The sequence below is a fragment of the Erithacus rubecula genome, assembly GCF_903797595.1.
Source record: "Erithacus rubecula genome assembly, chromosome: 28".
Classification (NCBI taxonomy): domain Eukaryota; kingdom Metazoa; phylum Chordata; class Aves; order Passeriformes; family Muscicapidae; genus Erithacus; species Erithacus rubecula.
Window position 1 is genome coordinate 4901514 of NC_136680.1, and position 23414 is coordinate 4924927.

At 50.5% G+C, this 23414-nt stretch overlaps 1 protein-coding gene across 5 annotated transcripts in view; it reads left to right on the forward strand.

The window, feature by feature from the left end:
• The window catches only part of MARCHF2 (membrane associated ring-CH-type finger 2), a gene marked incomplete at its 3' end in the record, with an annotated part of 30317 nt that extends 8888 nt beyond the window's left edge, over positions 1 to 21429 (forward strand). For 4 of the 5 annotated variants that reach the window (XM_079328277.1, XM_079328279.1, XM_079328280.1 and 1 more), the window contains exons 2-5: positions 3118 to 3336; positions 6649 to 6844; positions 18089 to 18298; positions 21271 to 21429. In XM_079328277.1, coding sequence (XP_079184403.1) covers positions 3161 to 3336; positions 6649 to 6844; positions 18089 to 18298; positions 21271 to 21429 — 741 coding nt within the window. In that variant the 5' untranslated portion in view covers positions 3118 to 3160. Of the gene's footprint in view, positions 1 to 1179; positions 2952 to 3117; positions 3337 to 6648; positions 6845 to 18088; positions 18299 to 21270 lie in introns of those variants that run through there. The other variant, XM_079328281.1, reaches the window with a different exon arrangement.
• Between the last annotated feature and the right edge of the window lie 1985 nt (positions 21430 to 23414).

Sequence of the window (23414 nt, forward strand, 5' to 3'; positions counted from 1 at the left end):
CCTGGGATTTTGATGTTTCTGCTGTAAATGGAGCTGGGGAAGGGGCTAGAGCACAGATCTGGTGATGAGTGGCTGAGGGAGCTGGGTGTTCAGGAAAGGAGGTCGAGGGGGGACCTTCTTGCTCACTAAAACACCATGAAAGGAGAGTTCAGCCAGGGGGGTCAGTCACTTCTCCCAGGTAGCAAGTGACAGGAAGAGAGGAAACAATCTCAAATTGTACTGGGGAGGTTTAGGCTGAAACAATTCCTTTCTGGAACAGGTGGTCAGGCACTGGCACAGGCTGCCCAGGGCAGTGGTGGAGTCACCATCCCTGCAGGGATTTTAAAGCTGTGTGGATGTGGCACCTGGGGATGTGGGTTAGTTGGCAGTGCTGGGGGAGCAGTGGGACTAGATATTTCAAAGGCTGTTTCCAGCCTGAAGGATTCTGTGAACACTGGGTTTGGGCTGCATGAGCTGTTGGTAATTGTGAGAGAAGGCTGTGTGTTGATGAGCTGATCCTTCAGGGATCAGGAAAGGGACTGACTTGGCTGTACACCATGGTTCGTGTTCCACGGGGTATGGAACTGGGACCCGAGTGCACTGCAGATGTTGTCTTTGGATTTCAGTCACTTCTTTACTAACCATGAAAATCTTGCTGCTTTTCCTTCGTATTTGCTGAATGGCATGAGTCAGATATTAAAGCAGTGACTTCAGGTTCCACCCTGGGCTGGACCCTGACAAGGAAACACCACATAACTGGTACCAGACACTCACGTGTTTCCTAAGAATGGTGGGGTGGCCATTCCCTTCCAGCCCAGGCAAGGCCATGGGGCTGCCTGTGTCTGTCAGATGTGCAGCACAAACAGCCTCAGTAAAAACACTCCCAGGACACAGTCAGTGAGGGCAGTTTTATTCCAGTATGCAGAGTGGACTTTTTCCTCTGGACTTTAAAATAAACAACATTTTGGCCGAACAAATGGAACTGACCTTTTTATTAAAAGCATATATCTTCTCATACTTGTTTCAGGAAGAGGTTGTTAATTTTAAAGAATTCCTGAACTTGCAGAACAGCTGACTTAAGTAATTCCAATAGTATTCATCATCTTACTTTTTTCTCCTTGAAGTTGGAGAGTTTGTAGCCTTTTTTTTGAGGAAGAGAATTAAGAAAAGTATCTCTGTTCTTTGCACAGGCGGAGAGAGAGGCTGAATTTATTAAGTTAATTTTTAAATTGATGAAAAGATTCATGTTCGTTTTGAAGATTGACCTGCCCACAAGCTCAAGCTTATTCCTGCTCAGATACGAAGACAGTTATCAAGAGCAGCTTTAAAAAAAGAGATTAGAAAGTCTTCTATTAGAAATTAGGAACTATTCTGTAAAGTGAGGGGATGCTACCAAGGTTGGCACTGGTTCTGAGACACCAGTGAAGGGTTCTCTGTCTTGGATGCATGTGCACAAAGGAAGCTGTCCTGGTAGATGAAGCCCTTGGTTATGTGAGTTGCTTAATTTCCAAGATGAGAAAAAGCACTTGTGCTTACCAAAATCAGTGTTTCCAGGGCTCCAAGCATCATGTTCTTGTACCAGCCTTTTGTGTTTTTCCCTCTGTAGTGTGGCCAAGTCTCTAACCAGGAACAAGCTGTTATTGGCTTAGTTGTACCTGACCAAACTGTAGTTTCGGGGGAATGATTGGTTCCTGTTGTGCTCAGAGATCTCAAAACAAAAAACCCTTTGCTTGGATGGGATGGTGAAGGTTTGCTTGCCTGCTCCTACTCCCAGGACTGAGGTCCCCCCACTCCCCCAAAATTTAACAAACCTAATTCTTTTCATATATCTTATTTGGGGTTGTGGTTATTTTATTTCCTTTTATTCCTTCCTTTTTTTTTTTTTTTTTTCCTTTTCATTGCTTTCATTTGAACTTCTTTTGTGGATTTATTTCATCTTGAAATCCAGCCACCAGGATGAGGCAGCATTCCAGCTCTGATCCCAGCAGCGCTGGCGCACAGGGATTACTGTGCGTGCCTTACATAAGGCAGCTCTGTTTACAGACACAGGGATTTTGGTTTTACCAGCAGTACAATGTTGTTGGATTGTGTTCACTGTGACTCACTGTAACCTCAGCTCTGTATTTCTGCACAGCTGCCTCGCAGGGACCAGGCTAAAGGCGATTGACAAAACCAGGATTTCTCTAAATCTATGGAGCATACCTGATTTTGGGGATGAGATGCCCCTGCCAGGGAGGAATGTGGCTGTTCCTGGCAGCTTGGGTGAGCTGCTGCCTTACCTCAAAGGCAAAGCTCTCCTCTCCACACGTGGCTCACCAGATCCAGCTTCTGGTTTGCTGTGTTGGGCTTTTCTCTGCATCTTCTCTCCATGTTTTGCATTTTCTGTTTGGTCTGTATCTTCCCTTTGCTGGGTGAATGTTGAGTGTGCTGGTGTGCTTTGCTGTTTGCAAGTGGCTCTTGCAAAAGTCATGGTAGGTCTGAACAGTTGAAAGGGGAAGGAAGGAGGCAGGCTGGCCTGCTGCCCTTCCCAGGGAGGAATTTTGGTGCCTTTGGGAGGTTCATAGCCACACATTCACTGTTGGGATGTACCACAGGAGATATAGAAATGGGAGCATGTGCATTTCTTTAATGAAATGGAGAAAAAAAGATCAAACATGGGATGGGGAAGCATTTTGGGCTTGGACAGTATTTCAGGTGCTCAGAAAGCTCCTGAAGGCAGCTGAGAGGGGCCTCCTGAGCCCAGCCACATAAAGTGGTTTAGGTGCCCTGTTCAGGTGCAATTTTGCTGTATTTATGGAGAGTATGAACATAAGTTTTCAGGGTGGCTCTAGCCAGCACAGCACAGGCCCTGCAGGGGCTTCTGGTTGCCCTTCCCGTCTGTGTGTCAGCACATTGAGTTTGAAAGGCTTCATCAGGTTAAAGGGTGATTACCAGCAATTCTCTGTGGGAAAGGCAAATTTGCAATTCCGATGGTAAGTTATATGAGTAGAACACTCGGAGCCTTAATTTTATGGTAAGAAAGCCTATTAAGGGGCCAGGAGAATCCCAAAGCGCGTTTGTGGGGGCGCCGCTGGCTGAGGATGGCGGGGGTCGGGCGCGGCTCTGGGCTCTCGGTTCTGACTCGGGCTCTTGCTGCAGGTCTCCCGGGTGCCGGGCCCGGCACTGAGGGCTCGGAGCTGCCATGACGACGGGCGACTGCTGCCACCTGCCCGGCTCCCTGTGCGACTGCCCGGGCAGCGCGGCGCTGGCCAAGGCGGTGGAGGAGTCGGCGCTGGGCCGGCCGCAGTACATCACGCAGGTCACCGCCAAGGACGGCCGCCTGCTCTCCACCGTCATCAAGGCGCTGGGCGCCCAGAGGTGAGGCTGCGGCAGGGCCGCGCTCGGGTGCAGCCCTGCGGGGCACAGCCAAGCGCTGTTGGGTGAAGGAGTTTGCCGCGGGTAAAGGCGGCTGCTCGCAGCTGTGTGTGCGCTGCGCTCCCGCTGGCCCCGCGCTGGAGCTGCTCGCTCCTGGGCGGCAGCGGGGCTGGGGCCGTGCCTGCGGGACACCGCGCTGCTGTGCCCCGGTGCAGGGCTGGCGGGGCAGCACAGCCCTGGCTCAGTTTACTCCATGGAGTAAAGGTGCTGATCTTCAGCCGCAGCGAGGGGCGTGTTTGTGTTGATGAGCTACAACATCCAGCTATTGCTAGAGGGGACACATGGCGGCTTCGCTGGCTCAAACTCCTCCTGATGTGCCTTCTTGTCATTTATTTTGAGCATACTCCAGAGTAGAGGACATTTGGCAGCATTGTTGAGCCCAGCTACTGACAGTGGTCACATTTTGTGTTCAGAAATCCTGTCTGAACAGCTGTTATTTTTTTCAATGAGTTTAGTCGAATGTTTATGCAGTGTGGAAGCAGCGATTGCAGACCTGGGTGAGAGGTGCAGGGAAGCTGGAGGAGTGGAGAGGCAACATAATTGCAAACCTGGAGTCTGAAAGTAACTGGTTTGTTCTTTGGCAGTAGATAGTGTTTAGGCTAGAAGTTGTTTAACGCTTTAGAACTTGTGAGGTGTAATAATTGTGTGGGAAAACTGCCTGGAAACAGGTTGAAAAACCCTAACAGGTTTCCTTATGTTTCTACATGGACACCAGTTTGGTTTTTTTGGTGGTGGATTTCAGTGTCTTCCTTGTCACCAGCACTTAGCACAGCAAAGCCAGGAGCAGCGTTACTGCATTGGAATGTTGAATTACTGATATGGTGTCTTCAGCCTGCTGGGAAACTGTGTCTGGATGTGCATCATGTGGGAGTGTGAGCATGCCCCCACCCTGGGGGAGAAAGGAAGGAAGGAAAATGAAGTCTGATAAGAATTTTTTTCATGCATTGTCAGCATTTTTTTTTCATTTTGGGTTATTTCTTGGTAGCCAAGGTTATAGTAATGATCTGGAAATATGAAACTCCTCAAACAAGAGGAGGATGGGTGAAATATCTTACAGATGTTTTTCTTAGGAAATGAGAGATGCATGAGGGCACTGGAGGCTGTGGGGGATTGTCTGTCTGTGTCACTAGGGCTCTGCATGCAGGCTGTTCTGGTATTGCATTTTATGGCTATAAGTGTTACAGAATCATCCAATAATTCAAACTGCAGGGGAATTCCGTAGGATGTGTGATCCAGCCTCCTTTTAGAGCAAGCCTGCTCAGAATCTTGTCTGATGTAGTTTCCAGGATCTCTGAGGATGAGGTTTCCACCACCTCCCCAGACTCCTGTTGCACATTTTGCAGGGATTGCCTTGGCTGAAGAAGTCCCCTCAGTAAAAGGCACATAAAGAGGAGGAGAGAACATGGGTCAGTGGTTCACCAGTGATGTTGGGCAGAGAGAAGGGGATGGTATACATTGAGTTTAATTTGCTTCAGAGCCCTAAATATAAGTCCAATTGGGATGAAGCCAGCTAAATATTGAATTGAAAGTGGTAGAGGTTTGCTGTGGCACACAAAAAGAGGACTCTTACAGCTTCTTTAGCAAGCTGATATGCTCTTCCTTGCTGGCTCTTCTCTTTCCTTCATGTCCCACCAACCTGTTTCCCCAGCATGCTTCTTTTCCTTGACCTGTGCTTCTATGCCTCACTCTTGCTTCCTGTGCAAGCTAATGGAAGTGGTGCTGCTGCTTTTGAAGATTGCTAAGTGCTTGCTTTGCCTGTTGTGTTGCAATCCCATAAACTTCTGCAGTCAGGTGGAGTTTCTCAAAGTCAAAATAGCAGTGCAGTGTAACTGTGATATGGGTTCAGTGTGGCTTTTGTTCTGTCAGCAGTATCTAGAGAAAGGTGATACCTGACACTGCTCTCCTGGACTTTGAGAGGGCCTACAATAGGGTCTTTGAAATAAAGATGTTTCTTTTTCACCTTCTCTTGCACCCCCAAATTGGCATGTAAGAGGAAAACTGTGTGAAAGAAGTGGCTGTTTGGAAGGGGGGAAGTGAGATACTGGTGAGGGCCTGGTTTCCATGGCCCAGGGAAGACAGTCCTGCCCTGGGCCTCTGCTGTCCAGCATTTTGTTCCTAAATTATCTCAGTGATTGGTGAATGCTGAAGAGATGAACTAAACTGCTGAGAACAGCAAACTTTGGTATCTAGAGCCATGTGGGGGTTCCCAGAGGGCCCAGAACTTCCTTATCATGGGGCTGGCATGTGTGGCACAGGGCTGCTAAGAAACCTGTGCCTTGGGATGCCAGCTGGGGTGGCCCATCCCTGTGAGTGTTCCAGGCCAGGTTCTCTGGGGCTTTGAGCAAGCTGGTCTAGTGGAGTGTGTGGCACTGATTGCTGACAGTCAGTGGTGCCAGCTGAAGATGTGAGTGGCACAGATTTGAGTGTGATGAGCAGCTCAGGCCTCCTGCAGGGAAGGTGTCTCTGAAAGTGTTTGTTAGTTTCTTTGGTAGGTATATCCAGTTCTGTGAGGTTCTGTGTGATTCTATAGTTGGAGCTCATGCCAAGGAGGTTCCTGAAGCACCAAAGCATTTCTGCAGACACCAAGAGCAGCAGAGCAGTTGTTGCTCTGGGGAGGGTGTGGAGAGTTACTGTGCAGTGATGGGCAGAGGGTTATTCTGGAGATCTTGGTCTGGGTGCCTGCTAGCTGTGAAATATGTTGTGTTCTTGGAGAAGTGAGCTTTCAGGGTCAGTTCAGTTATGTCTTGAGATATTGCTGTTCCCTGTGCAGTTCCTGCTGAGCCCAGGCTGTGGTGCCAAGGTGGGCTGAGAGTGGGTGGGTGAGCTGGTAAATGTGACCTGATTGCCAGCCTGAGTGGCTGCAGGTGGCTGGGGTGTGCTGTGACTGCTGTGGGTCATTTGGCTTTGCTTTGGGCTTTTGGATTTGCATGAGTGCTTCAGGCTTGGTGTTGAGTCCAGCTCCTGCCCACTGTCAGAGAGCTGAAGGCTGCAGGATGAAGGCTGCAGTCACTTCTGGGGCCAGCTGAGCCTGATGTGCCATCTTCTCTTGCTGTTATGGGTCTTCCAGATTTTAAATTATCCAAAAAGTCCTGAGCAGCTCCATGGTCCCCTGAGACCAGGCTCCTGGCATGCTGTGCCAACACTGCCTGCTGTTCATGTGCCTTTCTGGGCTTGGAGGGACCAGAGTCTGTGGCTGTGTTGTTCTGCCTGCCCTGACTGTGATTTCATTCTGTTTGTCTCTCGTTCTGCCTCTAGTGATGGTCCCATCTGTCGAATCTGCCATGAAGGTGGGAATGGGGAGGGACTGCTTTCCCCATGTGACTGCACAGGAACACTGGGCACCGTGCACAAGAGCTGCCTGGAAAAATGGTTATCCTCCTCCAACACAAGTTACTGTGAGCTCTGCCACACAGAATTTGTTGTAGAAAGAAGACCAAGACCTTTGACAGAGGTACCATTTTCTTCCTGCTTCATTTTTATTTCCATATCATTTGAGAGAAAATGACTGATTGCCCTATTGTTCTTGTAATTCTTGCTGTATCCTCCTCCTTGCAGTACCTTTGTATTCACAAAGAAGATCTGTTTGGAGAGGTCAAGTCAGACCAAGTGATGTGGTTGCAAACACTCAGTAGTGGTATTTGAGGAAGCTCCTACCTGTGGCCTGCCCATGTGCCACCTGCCAGTGGCAAACACTGTGCTTGTGGCTGTGCTTTAATGCCTGAGCTCTCTTGCATGTGCCTTCCTTGTCATGTTCTGTTCTGAAAAGTGAGATGTGGTGATTGCTGATAGTGTTTCTAATAGACCTGTCTTCACAAACTAGTGTTCATGTGTGCTTCAAAGCCTTTAGGCCTTGCTCCTTCCTGCTGCTTTGTGCTCCTCCCAGTTGAAGGAGAAAAGAGGACAGGGCTCTGCTGGTCCTTATGTTCCTCTCTGTACTGACCTTAGGGGGATCAGTCCATCAGTCTCCCAGAGCTGGAACATACAGACTCTGGATGGTGGGTTGGGTTTTTTGTTTTGGGAGCAAAAGGCAGCATGGATCAGGCCATTGTCTGACCTCAGGGTTCAAGTGTACATCCCCAAAAGAGGAATAAGTAAACTGGTGAGGTACAATACAAAAGGCTTAAGGATTTGTTTTAGAAGATGGCTCAATATGTCTGCAGTTGTGTGAGCTCTGCTGTGTCAATGTGCTGCTCTTGGCTTGAGGGTTCCTTCAATGTACTCTGCAACTGCAGAGAAGCATCACTCTGCAGCTGGGAATTTACACTTAACAGCTTTGGGTGCCCCACATTGCTGCAGCCATCAGCAGTGGGAGGTCTGGGAGCTGATCCTGTTGGCTGTCTCAGATTTGTCACTACCTGCCAGCAGAGTGTGTGTGTGGAGGCAGGGTTATTTTGGATTTGTAGTTGTCCACTCTTTCCTTCCCCTTGCCCTATCAGTTAGGTCAAAACTGAGTCACAAATGGAATTTTAAATTGCTTTTCACAAATTTTCTTTCTGTTCCCATCAATTCCAGAGGTTGCATCTTTTCTATCTCCACCTCTCTCTAGGAACAATATTTGTTACCTCCTCCTTTCCACAGTCTCCAGCTCTGTTTCTCACACTGCCATGTCCTCCTAGTGAACCTTGGAGTGGGAGAGAGTCCACCAATTGGGGAAGCATTCAAGCTTCAGTTTGCAAAATGGATATTAAGTTTTAATGACTGTTAAACTTAAAACTGATTGTCATGGATTTCACAATCCCAAAGAGGAGGAGGCTTTAGCTTACAGTGCTAACCCAAACCATGTATCTAGCACAGTAATTTGTATGAGCATTGCCTCAGTGGTTACTGCTGTTGGGGTCTTACTGCCTCTCTTCTAGCTGCTCAAACATGTAAATTTACATTTTGCCCAGTATCTCTCAAATGGTTGTTTCAGAGGCTGCAAAACTCTGGTTTAAAACGTTTTGGAAGGGCTGTGTCTTGGCTTTGAGAGCACAGTGCAGGCAACCCAGGGACAGTGAGCTTGCTAGGGCTTATGCAGGCCAAGTTGAGAGTGCAATCTCTTATGTTTTAGCTTAAGAGCTGGTAAAATATTCCTGTTCAGAAACAAACACGTGGGAGTGTGTTCAGTCAGCTTTCATGATGCTGTGACACCTCACAACAAGCAAAGGCTTGGAAAGCTGCACCCTCAAATAAAAGCTCAAAGGCCAGTGTGTATTGGAGGAGTTCCTCCTGTGCCTCCATCTGACATGAGGAGCTTGCTGGGAGAGTGGGACAGAAAGGTCTTGTCTGTACTCCAGTGTGGGGGAAGGAGCATGCCAGGACAATCAATTCTAATTCCTGTTGAAATTTGTGAAAAGCCCCTCTGGACTAGAGTCTGTAAGGTGTTCCCTGAACAACCAAGAAACTGTGAGTGCTGAGAGGTGATGGGTGGGCAGAGTTTAATGAACTCAAACACAGGAGAGCTGCTGTTGTGTTTTCAGAAATGAGTGGATTCCCTGAGCCATTACTGCCAGCTGGCAAAGGCTTTGGGATTCCAGTGATTTGCTACTTCTGGTATTTCATGAGCATAGTGAAGGGGATGTTGTGGTATCTGCTGTGGAACAGCTTGTCTAAAATGCCTTGTGAGCCTGGAGACTGGTGAGGAGCTGATGGAAAGTCACAGGTGGCTGGCTAGAGTGATCCCTGCTGAGCCTGCAGAGCCTAACATGCAGCTCACCTTCATGTACAGCCCCAGAGCAGCTCCCTTGCCAGCAGCTCAGGGGCAGAAAGGTTTTCCCTGGCTTGGAAAGCAGCATATAGCCTGGTTGGACAGAGCCCATGGCAGATGGAGTGTGCTGGGTGCTGTTCCCAGCAGTGACGTGGCAGAACCCTGTCAGCTCATCAGTGCTCTGTGCCTGGCACATCACAGCTGGAGGGCTCCAGCTAGAGCAAGATGGGTCACCTGCCTGGAAAGCCACCTGGTTTTGTTGTATTACATCTACCATGCTATAAACCCTCTGATCCTTGCCTGGAGCCTGGGGGAAGTGACCTGGAGTTCAGTTTCTCATTTTCCTTGGGACCTCTTACAGGCACTCTGAGCTCCTGCACCACTGCAGTCTGTGCTGGGCAGGGGCAGTGACAGGGAATATGCTTCATGCTGAGCTTTGCTGGGGTTTAGAGGGCAGCTGACAGAGTGTGACTGCTTTGGGAAGCTCCCACTGGTAGCAGAGGCCCTGCCCTTGGTGCAGAGCCCTTTGGAAGGAGCTGATAACCCCTTGGCCAGCTGGCTGCACTTTCTATTCATGCTCTGCCTGCAGTGTGGTGCTCATCCCCATCCAGACTGGGCTGCAGCTCTTCACCAAATACTTTTGGGAAGTGTCACCTCCAAGTTGTTCATCTGTTTCTGAGAAGAGGGCCGGGGAAAGAAGCTGCTTAGTCATTTAAAAATGTCACAGTTCCCCCAACCATCTTATCTGGGAAGTTCTTTGCCTCTTGGTTGTGAGGAGGGTGGGGAATGTTTTGAAACTTAGGGGGAAGTGATGTTTGTGGTGAGTGTGCTGTTGAGGAGCCCTGATAAAAATCCACTGCTGACGAAGTAAAGCTGTGAAATCAAAATAGAAATTAAGAGCAGAGGATAAATGGGTGGAGACTAGGAGTAGGAATGATGTGGGAGCATGCTGCATGGCAGAAGAGACTCTTCCATGTGTGAAAGGCTGTCCAGGCATTCTAGCTCTCTTTAGCTGCCACCTGGCCACAAGGGAATTTGGTAACATGCTACCTGCTGCTGCTGGGCCTCTGAGGAGAAAGCAACTCTTGCTGTTGGTTCTGCCATGTCCTGCCTTTCCAGCCTGGGGAAACTCAGAGCTGGTCATAGTGGCTGCAGCAGTCACTGGTCAGCACAGCTCATCTCTGGGAAGGGACCATCAGCTCCATTAAGAACTGGCTTTGTCTCTGTGGTTTTGAGATCCTTCAGAAGGAGAGGGCCTGAGGCTCATTTTGGGCTGCCAGAGACATTTTGGTGAGTGCTGGGGGAAGCTGCATGGCCAAGTTGAAATGCTTCTGTGTAAACTTCCTGATTTCTTGGAAGTCAGGAAATGCCATGGCCAAAATTGCCTTAGTTTTTTCTTCAGGCCTCTTGTCTATTTGTGTTACAGTGTGGTCTTCATGGTCACTGTGTCTTCCAGAAGCAGTCCATGGATGGAGGATACTCACTAGCTAACTGTGTTAATCCTCCTGTGTTAATCCCTGTTTACCAAGACCAAACTATTCATTTTCTCACAAGCTTCTCTGGGGTATTTACTGCTGTGAAATCCAAGCATTTCACAAACAGTAATTGAATTTTTAAGCCTCCTTTACAGAGGAAAGGTGTCCACTTTGTCCAGCATGGATGAAAGATAATTTGTTAATAAAATTGTATTTTTGTTTTCTTTAAGCAGGCATTGATTTATGTTGTGGTCCATTCAATATAAAAACAGTACCAGTGTTGACTGCCAGTGTGCCTGATCTCTGAACCCAGAGTGGGGAACCTGTCTGAGCCCAGAGCCAGCTCTGGCAGCCACAGACTGGCCCGTGGGTGTAGGGGGAAATATCTCTTGCAGTTCAGCCTAATTGAGCTATTTTATAACTGAGAAGCTGGTTAAAAGCTAAAAAAAAAAAACATGAAAGGATTTTGAAAACTGTCAGGCTGTGAGATCACTGGGCATGTTTGAACACCTGCAGGTGGAGATGGAGAATTCACCTGCAGCACTGGGTGGAGAGTTTTGTAGCAAGAAGTGCAGGATGCTGCTGCTGTGCTGTGAGAGGACAGAATGTCTGCTCTGGAGTGGTCTCCAGCACAAGACAGTTGTGGACCAGGGTGCTTGAGCAAGGAGCATGTCCCCAGCAGAGAATAAAATGGCCAAGCCTTGGACAGGGATGGTTTTCCAATACTTATTTTTCCTATATGATTGTTAATTAAATGGGCCTCTATATATTTACAGGGAAGTGATCTGACTCCAGCATTGCTGGCATGGTCAAAAAAGGCAGAACACTTTCTGTGTTCCCTGGAAGATTTGCTATTTAGATGAAGTGTTTGAAGTGTAGGTTGCAGCAGACACAGCTTTCCAGGAGGAAGTATTTCCTCTTTGTTCTAATAATATAATGCACAGGAAATGCCCAGTTGCCTCCCAGGATTCTTCTTCAGGGAGTGTCTATACCTTTGCTGGCTAGGGTAGGATGTGCCAGCTTGTCTGGAGGAGCCTCTTCCTGGCAGAAGGAGAACCAGGATAATGGTGTTACAGGCAACTCGAGTGTGAATCAATATGTTGCCTCCCCTGCCTCTGTCCGTGTTCTCCCTTCCACATAAACTCTTCTCTTATGTCTGAGGCAAAATCCATCACAAACCAATTTTCTCTTACAAAGTGGTCTTCCTGCTGGAGATAGTTTGCTCTTTGGGCTTTCAGGCAGAGCTGCTGGAGGCGTTTGGGAGTGTGTTGGACACGTTGTGTATTTCCAGGAGGCATTTCCAAGGGTGCCTGTGTCTACAGCCACAGGTCCTGCACAGCTCCTGCCCTTCTCCCTGGCTGCAGCCCTGCCCACAGAGGGAGCTGGGTGTGTGGGTTGGTCTGTATTGATAATGCAGACCTCAGGCTCAGTACCTGAGCCCACTCCTGCCCATTTTTACTTACCAGCAAAAGCATTTTCTTTCCATGGCCACCTTGTTTAGTGTGTTTTGCTGTGGCACCCACCCTCTCATTTCTCTCTTCAGTTCATTCACTGCTTGTGAAGTGTTTTAGCTTCAAGCTATTGTTAATTTTATCCCCTCTGAGTGTTTCTCAGTGGGCTGAAGAGAAGTACCACCTCAGCAGCCCCAAGACTCCTGTTTGGGGCCATCTGCCCCTGCTGTGAGCCAGCTTTGGTCTCCAAGGCACAGTCCTGGCATGGGGAGGGGTCAGGTCTGTGCCCAGGTCTCTTTGGAAATGTCCCAGTACTGCAGGCCAGGCAGGTGTCAGAGCAGCAGCTGTTTAGTCCCAGCAAAGATCACTCTGTACTCCAGAGGAGGGGTGTATTTTTGTTCACACATCATGTAAATACCAGGGAGAGGAGCCAGGAGGTTTCAGGTCTCTGTTCTGAGAGAGGACACAAACTGCTGGTGCAGAGACCAAAGGCTCTGGCTTTGCTAAAATTACTGGGAGGTTGAGAGTCAACATAGTCTCATGGTGAAATCTAACAGGTATAATGCAGTATTTGATCATAATGCTTCTGCAAGCATTTAATACCTTTGCTAAGGCAAAACTCATTTAAAGCATCTCACTAATTCCAAAAAAGATTTCTCTGGTGAACCAGTCACTCTTGGACAGTCCAGTCACACCTTTTGTTTCCCTGTTTCTGTCCTTGCAAGCAAATCTCATCAGGGAGTCGTAAGAAAATTCTGCTTCCATGTCTTCAGTGCCAATATTTTCCAGCAATGTGTGTTTTAACAGCTTTATTTATAAATGGGCTGCTTTCATGATTCTGATGTGCTCCTTTGCCTCCTCAAAACAGCTCCTCCTTCCAAGGGTGCTGTGCTTTACAGGAGCCTGACAGTTTTTTGCTCTTATTTTTGCTCTTGTTTTTCTTGGAGTTTTTGGTGCAATTTTGATTAAAGATGGTTACTTGTCAATGATTGCTAATACTTCTGGTTCACTTAAACTGGATATTTTATGGTCAGTGGATTTTTTTTTTTTTTTTTGTCTCTTGAAAGTACAACTTTAAAACACAATGTCACATGCAACAATGTGTTTGAAATTCTCTGAGGAGTAACTTGACAGTGTGGGTCATACTAAAGTAGGGGACACCTCCCAGGGTCTGTCCCTCTGCTTGGTCTCCTGCACCTCTGTGGCAGAGGGAGGTGCTGCAGAGATGTCCCTGGAACACACCCAGGGAGGTTGGCAGGCAGGAATTGTGATGTTACTCCTGCTTACATTTTTAGGGGAAGAAGTTTTGCCTCTGGGTGCAGTGCCTGGTGCAGCACTAGCTGTACCCCTCCAGTTCAGAGAACTGAGCTGTGATATGAGCTCTCCCCCACCCTTCCTCCAGCCTTATCTTCCCTGCAGGCAGACTTTTCCCTTTGCTTTCCTTGAACTCTTGTGCTGAACTCACTGCCCTGTTGTCTAATCCAGCCCACATCTCTCCTTGCTCAATGCATGCCTCTTTCAGACTCCTGGATGCTGTGAAAAACAAATCCTTCTTGGTTCCCACTCCTCTAATCTTTTCCTTTGTCTCTTGAGTTGAGTTGTTTGTCTGGAGATGCTGGCCATGGTCCATCATGAGATCCTCTGGGCACTGCTCTGTGCAATGGCCTGTCTGGGGCCAACATAGGAAATACTTCACCCCTGCACTCCAGATCCTCAGCAGCACTCCTCTTCCTTACCTGTCCATCTTCACAGCCGTGTCCAGCCCTGTCTGTGCTGATGCAGAAGACCAGTGAGTTTTCTCTGAGCTGCAGCTGCTGCATTGGCACATGTCCTGTATTGGCACATGTCCTGGTGTGGCATTTGCCACAGTGCCACCATCCATGGGGCACATGCTGCTCTGGAGGAAGGTGTCCCAGTCACCTGCAGCACTGTTTGTGTCTGCTCCTTTCCTGTCCACCATTTCTAGTGCTCCTGAATCCTTTGGGTTTGCCCAGAGCCCTGTGCTTCCCAGCAGCTGAGTGTGTAGGGAAGGCTTTTGTGCCCATACCAGGACAGATTTGGTTTGTGGTGGTTTGTGGAGCATTGATGGCAGGTAGTTGAGGAAAGGAGGATGAGGAGGGGCAGCATTTAACTGCTCTGCTTGCAGGGCTAGGGGCCATTCTGGGTCTTGTCTTCCTGAATTCTGGATACTCTGTTAGAAAACATCCCTTCCCACCTTAGTGAAGGTGTTCCCTCTGCTGGGGCTGCCCATGGAGCTTGATGGCCTGCAGAAAGGTTTTGGTGCAGGCCCAGAGAGGGGATATGAGAGTCCCTTATATGAAGCTGTATTTTTTTTTTTTGATTCAACATGTTCCTCAGGACAGGGACAGGGCTAAGAGTGCTGCTGTGATCAAATTCATGTGATTTTTTTTTCTGGCTTTTATAGCCAGGCACCAGGTCAGCAGCAGAAGGAAAATCAACAGGTACCTGAGAAGCCACAGGCTGTTTGGTGTTTTGTAATGAGCCAAATGCTTGTGTGGTGCTGTGGCTGTGAAGCACATGGGGAACTCCTGCAGGTCAGCTGGTGAGGCTGGCAGGTCACCCTGGTCCTGACTCATGCCCAGCTGAGCAAGTGCTCCAGGTGCAAGGCAGGGAGAGGTGTGAGCTGATGGTGGAGAGCACTGGCCCCTCCAGTGCCAGTACTGTGCTGCACTGGCTGCTGCTCTGATGTGTTCATGAACCAGGCTGACAGCTCACAGCCAGGGACATTGAGCCACACAAGGTAAGCCAGCTCTAAGAATCAATGAAAGCTCATTTTTAAAACACCCATTGATAAGCCCCCAGACAGACTGCAGGGTGCTGAGTGCTGGGAGAGTCCCTCTTCTGTCCACTCCCCTTGGTCCCAGGGGGCAGAATGCAGCTCAGCCTTGAGATACATGGCACAGCAGGTGCTGGAATGGACAGGCTGGAACACTGCTCTGATATGCTTTGAGTTCTGCTCTTGGCTTCCAGAGGAGTTGGTGGTGTCCTGGTGCCTTTTACTGCCTGAACCCTCCCATCAGCTGGGCTAACCCAAGCTTAGTGGGCACTGCAGCACCCAAAGGTCAGCTTCTCATCATCCCACAGCCCTGCTGTGCCTCCAAGAAATGAGCTCCCTTCCACAGCCCTGCTGATCCCAGTATCTCAAAAAGCCTCAGCATCAACCTGGAGGACAAAGAAATGTGGTTGTACCCAGAATTCTGTCACAAGCAGAGAGAAGTTGTTGCAAGAGGATCCAGGGCTCAGTTCATAGCCCAAATGGCAGCAAGCAGCCACCTCTGCCTCTTTCCTTTCAGTCTCAGGCATGATTGCAGTGTGGAAGCTGCTGGAAGAAGACCAAGTTATACTTTTGTTGCTTTCCCATGCTTACTTGATAGTTTTCCCTACAAAAAATGTTTGATCTGTCTGAGCACTTTATGAATTGTTTGCAAAGTTTATTTAAAGTCCCATATGCACCAATGTGTTGCTGTGCCAGAAATGCTGCACCCTTAGAGTGGATTGTTGTGTTGCATTCTGTTGCTGTGTCAGTGCAAATTAGCAAAGTAAATCAATTACTTCAAAAGGAAATTAATTTGCTTCCTGCCTTTATATATTTGTCTCCCATCTTGGGAGGAGGAAGGAGTTTCAAAAGTCACAAGGAATATAAAGCAGAATTGAGATGCAGTAAAGGACCTATCTGCCTGAGCTTCTTATTGTACAAGGGTCAGAAGTGCTCCAGGACATCCTGTTGCAGGGAATGGGGGTGCTCTGGGCTTGCTGCTAGAGGGAACTTGGTCCAGCTGGGGTGATTTGGCACTCATCTGAGTGCAGTGTCACAGGCAGCCCTGTCCTGGTTGGACTGGGGAGAGCTTGGCATGTGGCTGGGTGTGAGCCTGGGGCTGCCCAGGAGGTGCTGTGTATGGGAACAGCTTTCCTGTGCCATTGAGTTGCTGTCCACCCTCACTGCCTCCCAGGACTTCTCAGACTGCTTGTGTGGTCTTCATTGTCCCCATCAGCTCATCACACTGATTCCTCTGCAGAGCCATACAAGGGGGGACCTGCAGCTCTGCCTCCCTTCTCCCAGCTCCTGTCCAAACAACAGTTCTGCTCTGGAAGCTGCCCAGTGGAGAAGGGCCTGGTAGTGCTGGTCAGCAGTGGCTGGATATGAGCCAGAAGGCCAAGAAGGCCAATGTCACCTGGCCTGTCCCAGGCACAGTGTGGCCAGCAGGACCAGGGCTCTGACCATCCCCTGTGCTGGGCACTGGTGAGGCTCCACCTCAAATCATGGGGTGGCCCCTTAGTCCAGGAGAGACACTGAGGCACTGGAGTGTGTCCAGGGGAAGGGGCTGGAGCAACTGGGGGAGCTCAGCCTGGAGAACAGGAGGCTCAGGGGGTCCTTCTGGCTCTGCACAGCTCCCTGACAGGAAGGTGCAGTCAGGTGGGGGTTGGGCTCTGCTTCCAGGGAACAGGGACAGGATGAGAGGAAACGGCCTCAAGGTCTGGCAGGAGAGATTTAGGGTGGATATTGGGAAACTTTCTTCTTGGCAAGGGGTGCCAGGCATTGGAACAGGCTCCAGGAGAGTGGTGGAGCCACCATCCTTCAAAGTGTTCAGAAAATGGGTGGATGACTTGAGAACATGGTTTGGAGGTGGTTCTGGGTTGGTGGTTGGACTTGATGACCCTGGAAGTCTTTTCCAGCCTTGGTGATTCTGTGATTCTTTGAGGTTTTCTTTTGGCTGTCTGCCCATGAAGTCACATTCCAAATTGCTTTAGAATCAATGAAAGTTCCTTGACTGTTACCACAGAAGTTTTCAGATGATTCAGGTCACATCCCTAAAATATCATGGTTATGAGTCCTCCCAGCTGAAATTCCTGGCCAGGCAGGAATGCTGCCTGTCTTAGCAGCATCCTCTCCTCCACTCATGGCCAGCTCAGTGTCCCTCCCAGGTGCTGCTGTTCCTGTGGCTCTGACCAACCCAGCTACCCCCCCTATTCCATGCCCAGGTTTGCCAGCTCCCCCTTCTTTTTCCCATTTCCACAGAAGTTGGCTGTGCTTCCAGTCCCATTCTTGCCCTTTTGCTCTGTCTCACTGAACATCCCTGCTGCAGTTAACTCTGCACTTGCCTGTGTGCCCCCTGCCCTGCTCCCCTCTGGGCCTGCTCTCTCTGCATGCCTCTGGCCAGCCACATCCTCAGTTTACCTGTGCTGAGGTCTCACTGTGTATCTGCCACCACCACTTCTGTTTTGCTCCTTAAATTGTGGTTTCTGAGTGGGAAAGGAGCTTTTTGTGCAGAGTTCCCAGATGGATCCCTTCCCAAGCTGTCTGTTCCAAAGCAGGTACTGTTCTCCAAGTCTGGCAGTAAAATTGGCCTCAGAGACCCTGAGAGTCTCTTCCCTGCTCTGCCTGTGCCTTTTCAATAATATTCTCCAAGTTGTACTTAAAAAAAAAAATTGAAAAATCCTGAATGAGGCAGTTGTCTTTGTGAGGAGGAGGAGGAAGAATCTGCAGGCCAGCACACACAGATCCCAGTAAAGATGTGCTGTAATGATTTGGTATCTGTAGGAACCACAGCTTCTTGCCATTCTAAAAAAGGAAAGGAAAAGCTAAAAATAGCATAATCCCAGGAAAATAGAACAATTGCTGTTGGTGAAGTTAAGTATCTAAAATGAACCCACGCTGGAAGCAAGTCAGGATTCCCAAAAGAAAGAAACACTTGGAGATGGCCTGTGAAACTCTAAAATGCTGTGATTCTCCCAGAGGAACCCAAGGGCTAGATTTGGGACAGATGCTCTTACAGCTTGGCCTTGCTGCAGACCCCAATGCCCCTCTTTCCCCCAGGCCATTCACCAGTTTGAGTCCTGGCTCTGTTTCTGTTGAAGCTCAATCCCAGACTTGTCAGATCCACATTAAGCCAGGCTTTACTGGGCTGACATCCTGCAGTGCCTGTTCCTCAGCACTCCGGAGGAGAGCCCTGTGCTCGGAGTGCCTTCCCTGTGCCCATGCAGTGTTTGCTCCGTGTCCCTGGCAGCCGTGGGGCCGGGAGCAGCGGGTCTGTGTGTGCTGTGCTGACCGTGTCCCTCCGCAGTGGCTGCGGGAGCCGGGGCCGCGCAATGAGAAGCGGACGCTGCTGTGTGACATGGTGTGCTTCCTGTTCATCACGCCGCTGGCCGCCATCTCGGGCTGGCTGTGCCTGCGCGGGGCCCAGGACCACCTGCACTTCAACAGCCGCCTGGAGGCCATCGGCCTCATCGCCCTCACCATTGCACTTTTCACCATCTACGTCCTCTGGACACTGGTAAGTGCCAGCTGCAGCTCTGGCCGTGCCTTGGCAGTGCCACCTGCTGTTTCTGCCTCCCCGTGTGACAACACCTTGGCCTCTTCCACCCCAATGTCCATTTAGTTACCTTCATGTGCAGCTGCTGAAAATGGAAAACCACTTCTGGCCATCTGCTTTCCACAGTCACAGTGTACTCCAAGTGTCAGGTGTCTGGCACAGATGGCAGAGCTGGGGTGGGGCTGGGTCAGGCAGTGGCCAATCTGTGGTTCAAGAAGAAACACAGACTTGGTACCTGGGCAGTGCAGGGGAAAAGTAAAATATGGAACACATTTGGCTCCTAAATAATTTACCACCGTGTCCCTCTGTGCTTTTGCTGCTCAGCACAGATTGGCTCTGCCCAGCTGGGGTGCACACTGGCCTTGGGGGTCTCTGGCCACAACTAAACAAACTCCTGTGCAGTGCTTTTAAGGTGTGTGGAAGTAGCTCTGGCCCTGGGGAAACCTGTGGCTTCTGTGATGCTGGGTTGTGTGGTCAGCCATGAGTCAAGGCTTGGTAGCCAGCCTGCCCTGGCCCACTGCTTCATGGAGGGTACTGGGGATTGGCAGGAACCTGCACTTGAGCCAGCCTAGGTGTTGGACTGATCTGTGCTGGGAGAGAGCTTCCTGCAGGTGCCTTGTTTGGCATCTTTGGGTGTGCTGAATTAGGGGGCCAGGAGCTTGTAGCTTGCTGAGAGCTGAGAACAGGACAGGGAATGTGAGCTTGGATGGGCACAAGCAGAGGCTCAGCCCCTCCCCAGGGCCCCGGGGCTGCTCTCTTCAGGGGCTGCCAGGCCAGGGACTTCTGTTTCCCGTTCACTTGGGTGGATTTCTGGGTTTGGATCTTGATTTTGGCTCTCCTATTCTAAGCCCTGTGTGTGCTCATGCCCTTTTCCAGCTGTTTGCAGGGAAACACCATTTTGGGAAAGGAAGAAGTGCACTTGTTGCATGAGTAGTGAGACCCTGAAAAGCTGGCAGTCCTGCAGGCAACAGAAATTCCCCAGTCCATTTCCTTGTCATCTCATGTTCCAGTTTCTCAGAGCTACCCCTTCCCCTGGGGCTGGACACTCCTTACAACTGTCCCCCACAGACCTGGGAGCCAGGGCAGGATGAGCTGGTGCTTTAACAGGGGACAAGAGTGCCTGAGGGCAAAGCTGGAGCCACTTCTTGCATGGGAGCCATGGAGGAAAGTTTCCATGCTGCCTGTTCCTGCATGAAGTTTGTTTCCGTAGGAAGCCAGGCTAAAATTGGAAATGTTAAGTGTTTCCGTCTTCTCTATCTCAGAACTGGTGGGGAGGAGCTGGAAACCTGGAGGAAATGGAAAAATGTTTGTGCAGTAACGAGTCCTGACTAAAATGGCTCTAATTCTGCTATGCTTCACTTTTCCTCGAGCTGAGGAGGACATTAGGTGAAGCCCCTTTATTTCTATTCAGCTCATTCAACCCTGGGCTGTGCAGTGGGAGGAGGTTCATGGCTGTAACCAGTGTGAGGGTTGTGAGAGAGGCTGTAGCCAAGGCTGCATCTCCTTTGTGAGAAGCAGAAGCCTTCTTTGAGCTTCCATTAGCTCCCCATTCTCTGAAAACTGGAAGATGAGTTTGTCAGCAAACAGCCAGACTTATTGCTACAGTCCCTCTGCAACAGTAAGGAGGAGTGTGCACTGATCAGTAAGCTCAATTACCTCAGTGGCACAGCTTCATTTCTCATAAAATGTGTCATAGAGCCATCCAGAAGTATTAGTTTTACTGTTTTCTCTGTCAGATGCACTTCCTGGTACATCCTGTCTACCAGCTAAATGCTTCCAGTGAGAAAGCCCAGTTTGGATTCGGTATTTGAGTCGAGCTCGAAGCTCCCCTTGCTGGGCTGCTCTGGCACTGCAGGGCCAGCTCTGCCTCTGCTGGGCTGCTCCGGGTCCCTGCAGCCTTTACATCCTCCCCTGTTCTCCCTCTGGGTGATCAAGTCTCCCAGGCCACGTTGTTGTTAGGAAAAAACGAGTCCAGCTGCTGTCCTGTTGTTGCAGACAAAGAAGGGAAGGTTTTTGTGCAGGTCAGAGAAGGTCACCGGGGATCTGTGAGATGGGAGGAGGCTGGTTGGATTCAGACCCTGGTTTTGCTCACCCAGGGTGCTGGCTGCTGTTTGGGGCTGGGTGAAGGGGCGAGTTGTAGCTCATCCCCTCTGCATTCCACCAGCCCGGAGCCAAAGGCAGCACAGCAAACCCCATTCATCTGCTGGTGCTGCCCACAAGGCCCCTGTGGCTGTGCCCCCTCAGCCTGGTGTCACCAGGAAGGGATGGATGGCTTGTCAGAGGCTGGGGACATGGAGTGCCCCAATCCTCGGCTCAGGGGTCCCTGAGGCAGAGGGGTGCTGGCACCGGGCTGTGCCACGGGTGGCAGGGTTGGTGACGGGGTTGGTGACAGGGTTGGTGGCAGGGCTGGTGACGGGGTTGGTGGCGGGGTTGGTGACAGGGTTGGTGACGGGGCTGGTGACAGGGCTGGTGGCAGGGCTGGTGGCAGGGTTGGTGACATGGTGGCAGGGCTGGTGACGGGGTTGGTGACACGGTTGGTGACAGGGCAGGTGACAGGGCTGGTGGCAGTGTTGGTGACAGGGCAGGTGGCAGGGTTGGTGACATGGTTGGTGACACAGTTGGTGACAGGGCTGGTGGCAGTGTTGGTGACAGGGTTGGTGACATGGCAGGTGGCAGGGCTGGTGGCAGTGTTGGTGACATGGCAGGTGGCAGGACTGGTGGCAGGGCTGGTGGCAGGGCTGGTGACAGGGCAGGTGGCAGTGTTGGTGACAGGGCAGGTGGCAGTGTTGGTGACAGGGCAGGTGACAGGGCAGGTGACAGGGCAGGTGGCAGGGTTGGTGACAGGGTTGGTGACAGGGTTGGTGACAGGACAGGTGACAGGGCTGGTGGCAGTGTTGGTGACAGGGCGGGTGACAGGGCTGTGTCTCCCCCAGGTCTCGTTCCGCTACCACTGCCAGCTGTACTCGGAGTGGCGAAGGACCAACCAGAAGGTTCGCCTGATGCTCCCGGCCGCGCGCAGCCCCCACCCCCTGCCCCACTCCCTGCTCGCTGCCAAGCTGATGAAGAAGAGCGCGGACGAGACCACGGTGTGAGCCGAGGGCAGGGACAGGTGTCCCAGAGACCCAGTGGCAGCTGTGAGGGCACTGGAACAGCCATCCCACCCAAAGGGGCTCTGCGCTCTGCACGTGCTTTACACCTTGGCAAAGAGACAAATCAACACCTGTGTGTGAAATGGCCCGGAAGAGCCTGATGGCAGAACATGCCTGTCTGCAGGGACACTTTCCTATAATGAGATACCATACGTGGAAAACATCTCCCTCTATATATATATATATCTATATATAATATTATTTTTTAATGGCCATGCATATTGTGTTTCAATCCTTTTGTGTTGATGTTCTAAGCTTCAGGATAGAAGCTGGCAACCTGATCTCATTAAGAGGTTAAATCAATGCCTTTTCTCCAAATGAGCATATGAAGAACACTTTTCATCAACCATTCTTGAAAGTCCCCTTCTCCTTTGCACTAAATTGGTTTTGATATACTGCAGCAGCCTTCCCGTTACTCTTTGGTCTCTTTTGTGGTGTTCTGTCCTTTCTAGAAAGTCGAGTGTTTTTAATAATTATTATAATCCCAGAAGGAGCAAAATGACATAATACCGAATGGAGACATTTTGTATTGTAAAGTACTGTAATTTGAGAATTTCAAAATCAGTTTCAGAATGAGAGAATCTTTTCCGGTGCAGACATGATCTCACAAAATGCTTTCCTTAGATCCTGGCTAATCCCCAGGACTCGGATGCACTCAGCCCTTGGTCTGTCTGGCAAAGGTAGAGGGAGGATCCGAGGGTGGGGAGAGATGGCTCCATACTAGCTAAACCCATTGCCTTTTGCTCTGAACAGATGAGAAAGGAGCTTTCCTGACCCCAGAAGGTGGGAGCTGGAGTCTGTTTGCTGATGTCCTTTTGCCACCTTGAGGCTGGACCTCCTGTAGCATCAGTGTCACTCGTACCTTAGGGGACAGCCATGCCCTGCAGCCCTGGCAGGTGCTCTTGGCTGTCTCTGTGCTTGACTTGCACATTCCAGAGGAGCTGCTGGGACTGGCTTCATCCCTGGTAGCGCTGCCTGCCTGCTGTGTCCTCTAGTGAAACCCCCTCCCCTCAGTTTGCTGGTTTCCAGAGAACAGGCTCTGGGGGGTCCTTTGTCCTATGGGCTGGTGTTCGTCCTCCTCCTCCTTTCACCTGCATTTCCAGCACATGCAGCTCTGAAATCCCTCTGTTTCAGAGTGCCCCCTCTGCCAAGAGTCCCCCAGGCTTGGCTTTGGTCCTTGCCTCTGCCATCTCCTCACCCTGCCCGACGGTGCCCGTGCCTGGTGCTGAGCTTTCCTGAGCTGATTGGCACAGGCTGTGGGGGCTGGCAGTGACACTGCCTTGCCAGGTGCTGCAGAGGTGTGCAGGCTCCAGCTGCTTTGCTGAAGCCTGGGCTCTGGCTCCATGGTGGAGAGGGTAGAGAGCAGCAGGAGGCAGGCTCTGGGGGCCTTGCAGTGGGTGGTGGCCATGCACTATGTCCCTCTGCCCCTTTGCTGAAAGCAAGTGGGTCAGTGCAATGCCCTGTGAGATGGAGATCTGTAATTTCCTGAATTCAAAGCACCGTGTGCACTTCTTCCTCTTTCTTCTCTGTAGCTGCAAAGCAGGATGTGTTCCCTTATGTGTTCCCTGAGCTGGAAGTTGCTGGTGGCCTGAGCAGCAGGGACCAGTGTGCCATCATGCCCAACAGGATTGCTTTGGCCCTGGGCCCTGGTCTGTCTCTGCTCTCCTCTGTCTCCTCTCCCAGGAGCAGCTTGGGGATATCCCAACACATCTTGCAGCAGCCTCTCTGTGCCCTGAGGTTCTGCTCTGAATTGGTCTCCATTCCAAGCCTGAGGGGCTCGTGTGAGCATGGGGTGAATATCCTCTGCTACAGCCAGGCTGCACATCTCTGCTCCCCTCTCTTGGCCAGCCCCTCACTGTCCCTTCCCTTCTTCCACATACCCGTGGGTGTGTGCCCTTTTCTCAGTCATGCACTCATGCAGGGATTAC